Source organism: Myiozetetes cayanensis, unplaced genomic scaffold (genome assembly GCF_022539395.1).
Source record: "Myiozetetes cayanensis isolate MyiCay16 unplaced genomic scaffold, myiCay2020 scf20-37, whole genome shotgun sequence".
NCBI classification, from domain to species: domain Eukaryota; kingdom Metazoa; phylum Chordata; class Aves; order Passeriformes; family Tyrannidae; genus Myiozetetes; species Myiozetetes cayanensis.
This window is the reverse complement of record NW_026087412.1, coordinates 87,566-101,158: the sequence shown is the minus strand read 5'-3', so window position 1 is coordinate 101,158 and position 13,593 is coordinate 87,566. Positions and strand designations below refer to the sequence as shown.

The window sequence follows — 13,593 nt, the reverse complement described above, 5'->3', positions numbered from 1 at the left end:
CGCGGGGGGATTGTTGTGGTGACGTCACGGGCGGGGGACGCGGGTGCCCCTTTGGCTTGGGCTGGGCTGAGCGCCGGGCGCGGAACGGGCGGGGAGCGACCCCGGGCCGGGCGGGCCATGGCCAGCACCGGCAGCCCCCTGGTGAGTCCGGGCGTGGGGGGCGGCTCGCAGGCCGGGCGGGCCATGGCCGGCACCGGCAGCCCTTTGGTGAGTCCGCCCGGGGCCGCGGCCCGAGGGGTGCTGGCGGAATAAGTAGGCCGAGGCGCCGGGGCCGGCCCGTGAGCGGTGGCCGCCCGTGCCCGGCGCTCTGCCGGCGGCGAGCCGCGGTGGAGTTTCGCGGGCGGCCCCGCCGCCTGCGGCCGCTGGAGCGAGGCGGGCGGGCGCTGCCCCTGTGGGGCCGGTCTCGGCGCTGCTGCTTCCAGTCCTCCTTCCGTCCCCCGCTCGTAGGTCGCCGTGGGCCTTGCGTGAGGGCCCCGCTCCCCCTCAACCCCCCGAGCTCGGTCCTTTGGAGGCGAGGCCTTGGCCGAGGGTGAAGGGGCCGCCCCGCGGCCTCTCGCGGAGCTCCGTTGCCGGTTCCGGGTATGGGCCGTCTACCACAGGGAGAGCCGGGGGTGTTGGCCTAAGGGAGGCAGCTGTTACTCTGCAATCGATTTCTTTTGTAGTGGGAACAAACGCGTGAGGAAGATCGTGAGGGTCACAGTAGGACGCCGTTTCACACACAGTTGTTTACGTTAGTCTGACACTGAAACTGTGACATTTTGTGTGCACTTACTAATATAAGGTGGAGTTGTAGCCGGTATACAGGTGCGGTAATGGTAAATCTTAATTCATGTTGTAGGTTGTACAGTTTACTTAGTATAGACCTTCCTTCGTGAAAAGAAAAATAACCCCCAGCTTTCACTGATGCTGGTGTAACTTAACTGGCAGTACTTTGTTCCTCATCCTTGTGTGCGTGCTGCTGTGCTTTTGGGTCATGTGTTCTTTCTGTCAGTTCCAAGCCGCCAAGCTCCACTCTGCAGCACTGTTCTGTGTGCAGACTGGTATAGCCATAGTGATTGTTGACATCGTGTTTCATTGTGCTCTCCTCTTCACGCTCAGTGATTTTTTTCATTAGGGTGTTGCACATAATCATATTTGTTGACTGAAGAATAGAAGTATTGGAATAACCCTGCAGAGCTCATGAGATACTACATCAAGGACTATGAAGCGAAGCAGTGTTTGGTTATTAAAAGCATTAATTTTGCTACTTGATACAGCTCTATATTGCTGTTTCTTAGCATCAGAAATGATTTCTGTTTACTTGAACTCTTAAACAGGGAGTATGCTTCCCCTTGTGCTTCTGCCCTTGCTTATTGCCTGTCTTTTGAGGTTTTTCCTCTCCAAAGTACTTGCATTTCTGTTCCTTTTCTATATACAGTTGCCCTTAAGAGAAACATGCAGAGGGGGAAAAATTAAGAACAAAGTTGACAACCATTTTTGTAAAAATTAAAAGATTTTTTTCCAGGGTAACTAATTCCGTCTCTTCCCTTTTATTTAATATTTCTCTGGTCACGTGAGTGTACTGACAGGCAGCACCAGATAGAGGTGGCTCGATTCAGCCATTTTTTTTAATGCAGATGATATCACACATGGGAGATGTGGTATTTCTGTGGCTCTGAGCAAGTTAATGTTTGTGTGATGGATTTAATGATTACTGTGATGAAGTTCCATGATTTTTTTTATCGTAAATGCATAACAGTGAATGGGAGGGAGGGGAATAGAGTGCAGCTTTGACAGGAACATTCCTGCAATTCTCTGCCAAACCAGTTAATTTCTATATTTTTGTACGTGAGGACAATTGCAAAAACATTCTACTATTTTCTGAAGACGTGGTGAAAAAGGAGGGAATTGTACTTTTAAGAGGGAAACAGTTGTAGTGCTGCTTTAGTTGCAGAGATGAGTGTGGTATTAGTTATTTGCTGTTAATGCTTTCATTGTAAGTATATTGTGTGTCAAATCAAGAAGTGCCCTTTCTCTCAAAATGAAGAGTCTGGAAGTATGGTAATTTATGTCTTTTGCAGCACATCTTCACTGGAATGATTAGCTGCCCTAGCAATTATTAGATACTACCAGTGTTTCTGACCTGATAAAACCTATAGTGTAGTCATGGATCTGTCCAAACAAAAGTGCTAGCTGCCTTTTTTTTTTTCCCCAGTGGAACTAATATGAACTACACTTTTCCAGTAACTGGCTTCTCAATAGAGTAAGTTCTGCATCTATGCTAAGAATTAGATTAGACTATGTTAAGAGTTATGTTTGTGGTTATTTGTAGTTGTAAAATTTCCAGATAGGCTTGAGGGGTTTTCCCTACATACCTATCTACTTAATATATCTTCTCTTGGGTTTTCATCATAAAGCTATGACTAGTCCTTATCACTCATGCACAGGCTAAAAAATTGGGATAACTTTTCTGTAAATCTCTTACCAAACCAGGCTGCAGGAATAGAAAATAGTAAAAGATCTGGATGTTGAAGAGGTACTCAAAAGTTAAAAACCTGAAAATTTTAAGAGGAGCAGTTTTATATACATTCATATTTCCAATGTAAGAAGTGCATGTAGCCCTTAGAAAGGAGATGATCCTCAGAATAATCTGGGTATATTAGCGATGTTCAACTAAACAATGATTCCACTGTGTGGGTAGGCTGTTTTCTTTAAAGCAAATTGTTCTTTGGGTTATTGATCCATTACTTACAGTGCCAGAAATAATGTCTGTTTCATGTAGCTCTTGAAACTCTATAATTAGATTGCTGTAGCTTGCCGTTGTAAGACACCCAGCAGTCTTGGGCTCACTGCGCTTCCCTAACGCAGATCAGCTGGAAGGCAGCAGTGCAGGAAAAACTTGGAAAGGGATGCTGACTATTGAAAGTCTTGCTGGAATTTTTGTACACAAGGCATGAAACCAGGGGGACAATCATTTTGTTGGACTGAAAAATGTAGTAAACTGGCAAAGTAATAAAAATAAGTTTGGTCTATGAAGATGTGAAATATTTTAGTAACCCTTGCTCTTTTACAGTAAACTTGTATTTTATATAGTTTTTTTTTCTCTAGAAAAACTGTAGGGATTGCTGTAGAACTAGTACATCTCTGGCATCAGAAGATATGCAAGTGAATTTAAAGTATGTTTGAAAGATAAAATCCTTTCCCAAGTTGTTCTTGTTGGAGCTGTCTGAAGAATATGTATGAAGCCAAGGAATCGCTGTTTCTGGTATTTCAAATAGGAAAATCTTTCTTCGCAAGTGGCCAGGTTAGATTATCTGTATGTAATAAAGAAACAATAAAGGGGAAGGAGATGATTGTCCTCCCTCCTCACTTCTCTTTCTACCATCTTACTTGCAGGTAAGCTTGTGGAATGTTACCACAGTCTAAAGTGTCTGAAAGGACTGAACACAACATGAAGTTAGCTGTTTGGTCTAGAACCTTATTTTTGACATCTTATGGACTCTACTTAACAGTGCTGGAGGAAATAACTCTTTTGCTGCATGACTAAATACTGAACTTGAGAGTTGCTTTCTGCTTTAAAAAACAAGCTGTAGATACTTCACATGGCAGATACTTTATAATTCTTTATGGTGAAAAATTACAAACTTACCTTGTTTGGTGTTTGGTTCTTTAGTAATCCTGCAGAAATTTAATTTACAGTTTTTGACTGTGCTATGGATCCTTTACAAACTCTATCTATATACTACCACCTCTGTGTGGCTTCTTCTCTGTTCTTCACCCCAAACTGTTCTCTTTGCTTCCTCAAGCTTCTGACGAGGAGCCTCGTATTAGAAGTCCTTCTGTGTGTTAGTGAGCCCCATCCCTGCTGTGCAGCACCCGAACATCCTGGTGCCTCGGGAGGTAGCTGCTGGTGTAGCCTGGGATCTATAGACTACTGTGATCACAGATAGCTTTTGTTTTCTTGTGAGCTAGCCTAGATCTGTTTATGTGGTCTGCACTGGTCTACCCTGGCCTCCAACTGGGAGGCCTGGAGACACACTGCTGCTGCTTCTTTTGAGAACACACGCAGGAAGGATCACTCTCAAGGAGAAAAGACAACGCAGAAAGAATCGCGTCTTGTCAATGTCACCTAGGGAGTATTTCCGCTGTGCCTTCTGCAACCGGACTTGTCTATCTCGCATTGGTCTTTTTAGCCATCAGCGCACTGGTAGCAAGCGTGGGTAGAGCCCTTCTCAAATCTTTGTTCGCGAAGCCCAGCCATGATGATGATTTGGGCCATAGGCTGACTTTAGATTATTTTATTTGGGCCATAGGCTGACTTGGAGATTTTTGTGGTTTCCTGTTTCTGATTTGTTTTGAGGCTTAGGGCAGTGAAAGGAGGCCTTAAATAGTCTCTGTCCCTGAAGGTGCTTGGAACTTAAGTGCCTTGCCTAGCAGTAGAGGAGGTTAGAGTGTATAACTGGCTGTGATACGCAGGTTCTTACAAATCCTTTCATTAGCTGTAATCCCTACCTGAATTTGGAATTAGAAGCCTGGAAATTAGTGATTAGGAAATGCCACTGTATGTAGGGTGGTCAAAGTTAGAGAAAGGCATTTACATTAACTAAAGTTTTGGATCAGCATTGCTCTGTATGTGAAAAATTAATTTCTGTAGAAATAAAATCAGTCTTGTAGATAAAATACCTTTATTCCCTAAATGAAGAGTCAAAACAGTCTCATAATGCAGAGGTGTTCTCTTTGCTTCCAAATCATTGAGCCTATTTGCTATATTTTTGCTGATATAACATGAAGCTGATATCCTCATTACTCACTTATGTATGAACTGTGTTATGGATTTACTGCACAAAGCGAGGAACATCAGTAGACAAACAGTACTTCTGTTTCCCACTATCATAAAGGTGCCAGCCATTTCAGGTAAAATAGTGTCTTTGAAGAATGATCTGTTCCAAGCTTTTCCCTTCCATTAATTCATATAATGTTTAATCTTGGAATGTATTACCAAGACATGATTTTTAAAGATCTCTTCTTGTCTTTTAAATTATTGTTATTTCTATGAAGATATTCTGTTAAGACATTTCTTTGAGGGAACAGTTTTATGCAATGAGTGCTTACCATCCAGCATTTGAGAAGCTTTGAATAACACTGGGCATGAAGGTTGAGCGTAGTTGGTTTGGTGGGTTGGCTCCTAGACTTGTTTAATCAGTTACCATGGCAGTCTGTTTAAACAACAACAAAAAATCCTTTTTATATAGCTGAATGCTTTTGAAATTTACATGGTTTAGTAATAAAAATGGTCTATTAAGCAACAGTTTTTCACATGGCAACTTCTGAGATCGAAAAATGTCACCCCCGATAGATGTATGACTTCAGATTCTTTTGCAAAACAAAGTTGTATTAAAATAGTTTTTATAATTGAAATACGAGGTTTTAATCTGATCATTTAAATGTAGTAATTGGTAACCCTTTATGAACCTTTATCAAAGTACTGATTTTGACAAATTTTTTGGCTTCAGACTGCTTTGCTGACTAATGGTCAGTTTCTTCAAGATGTGTGGAATTGATCCAGTTTGTTGAGTTATGAGCTAAATTTTAAGTTCTGTACAGTCATCTTTGTATACCATTTGTTGATGAGGTTTGAAGGACTGCTGATGCAGCTTTATGCAACATAAATGCAAACCACTGTGCTAGAGAAGGCTAATGTTTGATGTTAATGCTTTTTTAATATCTACAAATAATACTTGGAGTAAGAGTTTGCTGCAATTTGAAGAAAATGGCTTATTATGATCTTCAAAGAACAACTTTGTAGAAAGGAGCATCCTGTTGTCTCAGGAAAATATCTTTGTAACATAGTAGAGTTTTTAATAAATGCCTTTTTTTTTTTTTTTTTTTTTTTGTAGAGGAGTGTTTACTCTTAGGAATCCTGTTGAAATACTGTCAAGCTGAAACTGTAAGCAAAGTACATGTTTTTAAATACCTTCAAATTACTATGATATTTTAATTTTATTTTAATATGGCAGTATGTACTAGAGTGTCAAAGTTAACCTGTTAGGTAGGCGAACAGTTTACTAGCCGTGTGGTGCACTCAGAAGTAGTGCTGAGGCTTGGTTTAATCTATGTTTTGTTCCATTCATTACATGCTTGATTTTAGGTTATAATGAGAAGATAGGGACAGTATCTAGTGAAACTTTCTAATGAATGTTTTTTCTCTTTAGGCAAGTATTTTCATTCCTTAGAGGAATAATATTGTTGGCAGATAGTCGTATTGTTAAATTCTTTAAATTATCTGACAAACTTCTAAGCATATATAAATGGAAACTGGCATGCAATGGAGTTTGGTAAATTATTCAGTATATTGTTTCTCTATGCACAAACATACAGTTGGATAACAGAAAGAGGATGCTGTTGGTCACTTAGCAGAAAGTCTGACAATTGGTTTTTAGACAGAAGTCCAGAGCAGAAATAGACATGAGCATGTAAGGTCTGAGAATTGATGTTTGCTGCAGTTTATGGAAGCACACCGTCTAATGTTGCTCTGGGTTACCTTCATTCAGGGCGCTCTCTCCGGTGTAGCAACAGTTTATGAAAGGAAAACTGGTGTTAAATATTGATAGGGATCACACAATAGTCATTACAGTTCCTGCAAACCACTCCTGTATGGAATTGGTATATATTGGGAAGTCCAACCTGTACTGTGCTTTCTGCACTGAAAGGTGAGGCTTTTAGTTGGATTTTGTTTTTCTGAATCAGTGTTTTTTTGTATCTTAAGTTTCTTGTATCTGACCTACACTGCTTTTGCCTGCATTCTCATTTTAGGTACTAAGAGGCATAGTTTGAGGACATATTCAGGCCTTAGTATCTGACCTGCTGAGTTGCTTTTTAATTTTGGAATATGCTGGAACTCCTGGGGTGTGTTGCACTCTAGCCTTTGAAGTGGAGACTGTCACAAATAGGTATTGGGGAACATAGGGAAGGTAAACATTTTAGCTGTGGCATAAGAGAGGGGAGGAGGCCAGTGGGAAAGCTGTGCATAATATCTGTTAATTGCCCCTTCTGGTCTCTTTTTTAGATACAAGATATGTGTCAGATGCAGTTGCTGCATCTTTGTCAACCCTCTGAAACACTAGTGTGCCATGAATGTATTAAGTATAACTGCCAGCTATTAATTTTTTCCCTTTAAAACCCCAGGTTGTCAGTGTTTAAATTACAAGCAATACAAAATAAAATTTCAATTTCAGAACTTGTAGTTTATACGACAATGTCAAAATAATTTACAAAACCTCTCAGGCCAACCCTATCTAACTTAAACTGTCTATAGCGGAATCTCAGTATTGATAAATAGTGGCAAGTCGGCTTTATTTCTAAAACTACAAAACACCTGTCCAGTGAAAGCAATTGCCTTCTCTTGATGTGAAATAAAAGCTTTTATTCCTTCTTAATTGTGCAGGTTAACATATGGAATTCACATTTTTACTTCAAGATCTATTAGTTTGTATTGTAAGTCTTAGATCTGTAGATTTTGGAAGCTATCCCTGTACCAGAGAGCTGTATTTGGCAGAGATGTAAGAGTATTCCATCACAAAGATGTGATGGAATACTGTGACAGCCAGGGAGGCTCTGTTGTACTGTATCATGTCATTTCTGTTTTGAAAGCCTCTCAGTTTTCATTTGTAAGTGAAAAGATAAATTTATAGATATCTCAGAGTATTCTATGTTGCTTTCTGAATCCCACAATTTCTTAAGCAGACTTTGGTGATATAGGGCGTACATATTTGTATTGATTTATCTTCATGATAGTCTGTGAATTTCTTACAATAATTTAGTCTACCACTCATGACATACACTGCTCCGTAGTTCTTACATCCACTATGGGTTCTGTTGAATTTCAGGTGATCCTAATTTTCAGAGCTCTGTATTACCACATGGCTGAAACAGTCAAGTTCTTTAATAAACATGAGTTTCAGGACCTTAATCTAGTCAGGTGGTTAGATTCCCCCACTCCCCCCACCCCAGGAATTCAGTGTCTTGATTTTTCTCCTGAAACTGGTTTGTTTTGGTTTTTATCCTTAATGTTTGCACTCTACTAGTGGCATTAGGACTTTGCTTCTTGTAGTTCATGCTTTTTAATTCTGTGTATTCAAGTATGGACTAGCTTAAGTTCTTTCTCCACTTGTTTGCCATCATTATACCTAAGGTCTTGGACCATATTTTAATTTGTAGCAATGTTTTGGTAGAAACAAAAGTAAGGTCTGACTCTATCTAATTTACCAAAAGTTTTAGATCACTTTAAGTAAGAGAAACATGGTTTTTTTACCTAATGGTATGCAGTTTTGTTTGTTGGGTGTTTTTTCCCTCAGTCATTAAATTTGTACAGTTATTCTGTTTCTTTCAACCTTTTTGGTTTGAGAGTCAGTCCAGCTGTGAACTGGAAGGGGTCTGTGTTTGGGGATGACTCTTAAATATAAGTTGTTTACAAATTTAACCAATGTTAAATAGTATAGCCTGTGTATATTCCCCTTTCTCCACAGTATTCTGTATTTCAGTTATTATATAATGGCAAGTTAAATGTTTTAGGGATGTCTGTCTGCATTAATTTAGTAGACCTGTAATACAGTTTACCATAAAAACATTCATAGGAGGGTTGGGCCAGTCTTCTAGCTTATACAGTCTCATTAGCATTGTTTGTAATCAACACAAATGTACTACTTGAGGTGTAGAGGTCATGTTGCTTTATATAAATAATACTTTCTGTTAGCAAGGTCTGCTTCCAAAAAATTACCCTTGTAGGTAGCTGGAGGGAAGAGCTTTTGTGATTATGTCTGTCTTACTGCAGCCTGAGATTCAGGAATGGTCAGCAGTCAGACTCAGTGTTATTAGGCAGCTGAGAGGTCTGGACCTCGTTCATGCTGACTTTCTTAACAGGAATGGGATCTTCCTTGTAGAGTTGCAGTGGTAGGATAGGTATTCTCAGGCATCTTCAGGGTTCAGTATCCTATCAGTTAGGAGAGAAGTAAAAAATACTAGAAGTTTCAAAAAGCCCAGTCTCTATAAGTATTTTTTTGTGCTGTCAGTGTTGATAGAACTGTCTCAGCAAAAGTAGTGTTGCAGATTTTGTGGTAGGAAGAAGCTGATAGAGATGAAGTTGTTGTGTTTGTACTTGCTTTAGAGCAGCGTGGTATTTGTTTGATGCATATAGATATGTATAGATACTATACACATTAAAAGGTATAGTGATAGTGTAGTTGTCAAAATGCTGAATTGCAAAAATTATTCCAAAAGGTATGAGTCCATTTAGATGACTGGGAGGAAAGGAAAGGAAAAATGTAGTGGTATCTAGTGGGCTTTTTGCATTGATTCAGGTTTACTTCTTTTAAAGTTTATTTCTCCGGTTTGTAGGCAAAATGGGAAAAGAACCATATAAGAACTTACTTTGTGGCATGTAAATAAAAGGAAACCTGTTTCTAGTGATTTAGTGAAAATTAATGAAGATTTTGATATGTCTGTTGATCTATGATTTCAAATACTGTCAGCAGGTTTGTTATTTTCTTTCTTACAAGGTTTTCAAATTCAGAGTATGTTGCAGTAAGAAGGAAACAATATCTATGTGAATGTAAATGAAAAAGAGCACCCTTAAGGGCTTGGGAAAGTAGATAGTGTTAGAGACTAGTTTCTAAAAACAGAAATAAAATTAGTAGAGCAGTGGTAATCAGGGTGGTCCATGGTGATCCATGACATGGAATAAGTAAGTCTGTTGTCACTTTATGAGTGTCCGTGCTTTCACTGGCTTGCCAGTTGGGAAATGTTGGTAATTGCTAGAAGGAGATCATCCTCAAGCTTCTGAGAACTACAAGTGCAGTTTAGAAGGTTTTAAAATTCTTTAGTGATTGACCTCATATCTCACTAAAAAATGTCTGCATCTAAGCAGACATGTTTTTTGGAGTCTTTCTTTCAAAATACAACTGAGAAGGTAAATAATACAGGACACAAAATACTGAAGAAGAATATGTGGAGAGTGGAAAGACAAGTGTAGGAATTACCTTTCTCTATAAACGTTGAGGTGCAACATAACGGACCTAGTTGCGTGGTTCTGTCATTTCTTAGGTAACTGATCCTTTAAATCTATTGCATCTTCCTCTGTCCTCCTTTTTCTTAATCTTGACTTTCCTTTAAGCAAATGAGGGGACTAATTGATGTTATACACTGGCTGGAAATAACCTTCTCTTCCTACAGAGTCCTTCACTCCTTTCTCTTCCCTTAGGACTTTTCAGTACTTGATATTCATTGTGACTTAGTTTCAAATATGGTGTAAGGAAACACACTGCATCCAACACCTTTTCCCCCCTCTCTCTTAGTGCTCTCTGGTGGATTTTGTGGTGGATTTTTTTTCTTGCTTGTTTATGTTTTCAGGCTGATCTCACTAGCTGCAGAATCTAATCAGACCTCCCTGCAATGCTATTGCTTTATTTATGTGTAAATCCTCATCTGCTCTAGAACAGCATGACTGGAGCCAGTTCATCATTTAAATCCTGATATTTAGTGTGTGTGCATGTGTGTTTTATTTTCTATATTTCGATTAATGAGATGTTTCTCATATTGGCATCACTTCAGTTGCTGAGCAGTCATGCTTGTGTCAGTCTTTTTGGGAAAGGGTACAACCTGTTTTAATTCTAGCTAGTGTGTATCTTTTTTACCGGCTGGTGTTTGAGTAGCTGTCTGAAGGAGAGGTGATTCATCTGGGCTGTGAAAATGTTGGGGGCAATAGTTAGTCTGGGGAAGGTATCAGCTAAAATATATGTATATAAGGCATGAAAGGAACTGTGATTTACAACACATATACTTTAATGTGTATCTGCAGCTCTCATAATAATAGTATCAAGATTAGCAGTAAATAAAGGCAGTATTTTCCTCCTGCACAGAGCACAGCCAAGTGAGGAATTGCTAATTTGGAAGCTACGCTTTAAGACCGTATACGTGATTAAATACAAGTCCGATTCCCTTCTAAAGTGAGTTCTGACAGAAATGCAGAAAATTGTTCTAAGTCAAATTGAAATTCATGAGGTAAAAAATTCTTTTTGTCAGAAGTAATTTTTAATTGAATATCAACACAATGTATGTTACAGACTAGGTCAGAGTTGTAGAATACATCTATTTTGAGGTTAGGAGATTTTCATTAAGTCATTGTTTCATTCTACTATATGTATGTTGGAATACTGAGATAAAAAAATAATGTTCAGACATGGTGTTAGCTTTCTTAAACATTTCCTGTGTTTAGGTACCCTTTAAGTTTTTTTTGTCAGCATCAGTTAGCAGAGCTCTCCTATCGTTTACATTTTCTGTCCAGTTTTAAGTAAAACATCTGAAGGACACTCTGAGAGACTAATGAGATTTTACCAAAAGGGATGGAAAGCAGCTTGATAAGGTTCCATGGCCTTCCTTAGGGAGAATTGATGAAAGGGTACCAAATAATGACTTGCTTTGTATATTGCATGATTCAGTTTTAGGAGCATGTTTTTTGTACTTGCTGTTTTCTGGGCAGTGTCTGGTTCTTTGTTTTGCAGTTGGGTTGTCTTTATGTGATCATATGTACAATTTAAATAATATAATCTCCCTTGTTTTAAAAGGTCATGAACCAGAGCATTCTTAAAAAAAAAAAAAAAGGCATTAGGCATTAGATATTGCTGATTATTAAACCCTCCAGCTGATCTACCTTTTGTATGTTATCTCTTTTCTTCTTGTCCTTCCCCAATAGTACTGAAGAAAGTGAAATTCCAAGTAAAAAAATAGGAATGTGTCCTTTGTCTCCAATAAAATTTTCATGTGATCATTTACAGTTCATTGTAACTTGGATTTCTGAACTAATGTTACTAGTAAAACAGGTGTTCCTGGTATAACTAGAAGTTTAAAGATCACGTTAATTGTAGGAGAATGTACTGTGAAATTTGGTAACTTGGTGTTAGGGAGCATTCTCTTAAGTTTGAAAAAAGCATTCTTTAATAAAGTATTCAGACATTTGACTTATGGCTATGTGACAGCATGACCTAAACAGAGTTGTTTAACAACTTGAAGCTGCTAAAATAAATACTGACATTCCCTCCTAAAGAAATTTCTAATGATAACCCCTACAAAGAAGACTTTACGTGATTTATTTCTGTGGAAATAAAGTGCTGTTTTGCCAGATATGGGAATAACAGTTTAATTTCTCTTTTCAGTATGATGCTGTTCCAATCCAGTCAAGTGTGGTGTTATGCTCCTGCTCATCTCCATCAATGGTGAGGAACCAAGCGGATTCCGGCACTCCCCCTGTCATTTCCCCCTGTGGCAGCAGACAGGGATCTAACATGGAGAGCACGGCACCTGAATCAAGATCTAATTCCAACTCCTTGCAGCAACATACAGGACAGCAGCCTCCACAACCTCGAAAGAAACGACCTGATGACTTCAAATTTGGGAAAATTCTGGGTGAAGGATCTTTCTCAACGGTAACTTTACTTTTTATAAGAGGTGCCAAATATCTTAGATAAACTTCAGAATTTGTTGTGTGTGTAAGATTGCTGAGATTTAAGTCTGGAAAGAACAGCTTGAAGAGTAAATGAATGGGACATAGTGGTTTTAAGGTGAACTGTTAAAATAGTGTTGCACTAAATATGGGGGCTGATTTTTTCCAAGCACCTTCTAAATTAATAAAAAGTTCCATTTTATCCTAATGTCTTAATGCTTGGATTTTCAGTCAACATTGCTTTCTAATGGAAGTGTGATAGCATATTAGCTTATGTTAAAAGTTTATGGTATTGTGGTAGTTTTAATCTAGGCCTTCCTTGGTGACCAGTTTGTAACCAAGGAAGGGGCAGTGTTCCCAGTATTCCATACGAGTTTTATGTAAATCAGGGTATAAATAAGAAGGGAGGAGAGGCCTTCACTCTCTTCTCTTCCGGTGAGGTTTGGGAACAGTGAGTCCTTGCGTTGGTCTCGCTTATCTAAGGCTGAGGCCTGCAGCGACCGCTGGCCTGGCACGTGGAGGTTTGGAGAGTGCTGGCCGTGTCTGCCAATCCTACTTTTCTAAGGGACGTGGTGAGATTTGTTTTACTAGTTATTTTGCTAGTTCTCGGGTTTGATTGCGTATATCTGTTTGGTGTCCCTTTTTGTCCCCTTTTGTCCCTTTTGTCCCCTTTCCCTATCCCTTCGGAGGGTGTTTAGATTCCCGTTTGCTGTGTACATACCATCTTAACTGTATATAACTGTAACATACATAAAATATATATTTTTATATAAGTAGCTTGATTTCGGGTTCTTCAATTTACATAGGTTTTTTTTCCTTTGCCCTGGGGGAAGAAGGGAGGGGAAAGGAAGGGGGGCTGCTACTGTGGGTTCGGGCATTTGGCAGGGAGCCAGGTCTGAACCATCACAGGTATAAAGGACTGGAACTGGTCTAGGAGCTTGTCTTGGTAAGAACTATGCAATTAGTATAAAGTTGAGATTCTAGCAAGGTGTTGAAATGGATATAAACTTACAGTGGGAAAGCCTGAAAACTTTAGTCATTTGTTGTTACAAGATTATTGCATGCATTCATGCAAGGGCACTTTTCCGATTGTCTTTGAAGTTGCCTTTTATAAATTTCTT

At 39.3% G+C, this 13,593-nt stretch overlaps 1 protein-coding gene across 5 annotated transcripts in view; it reads left to right on the top strand.

The window, feature by feature from the left end:
• Window positions 1–13,593, top strand: part of PDPK1 (3-phosphoinositide dependent protein kinase 1) — a 30,910-nt gene continuing 17,317 nt past the window's right edge. The window contains exons 1-3 of one of the 5 annotated variants that reach the window (XM_050317515.1): window positions 2–141; window positions 12,186–12,245; window positions 12,363–12,455. In XM_050317515.1, the coding sequence (XP_050173472.1) occupies window positions 118–141; window positions 12,186–12,245; window positions 12,363–12,455 (177 nt within the window). In that variant the 5' untranslated portion in view covers window positions 2–117. Of the gene's footprint in view, window positions 208–5,893; window positions 5,927–12,185; window positions 12,456–13,593 lie in introns of those variants that run through there. The other 4 variants (XM_050317514.1, XM_050317516.1, XM_050317513.1 and 1 more) reach the window with 4 other exon arrangements.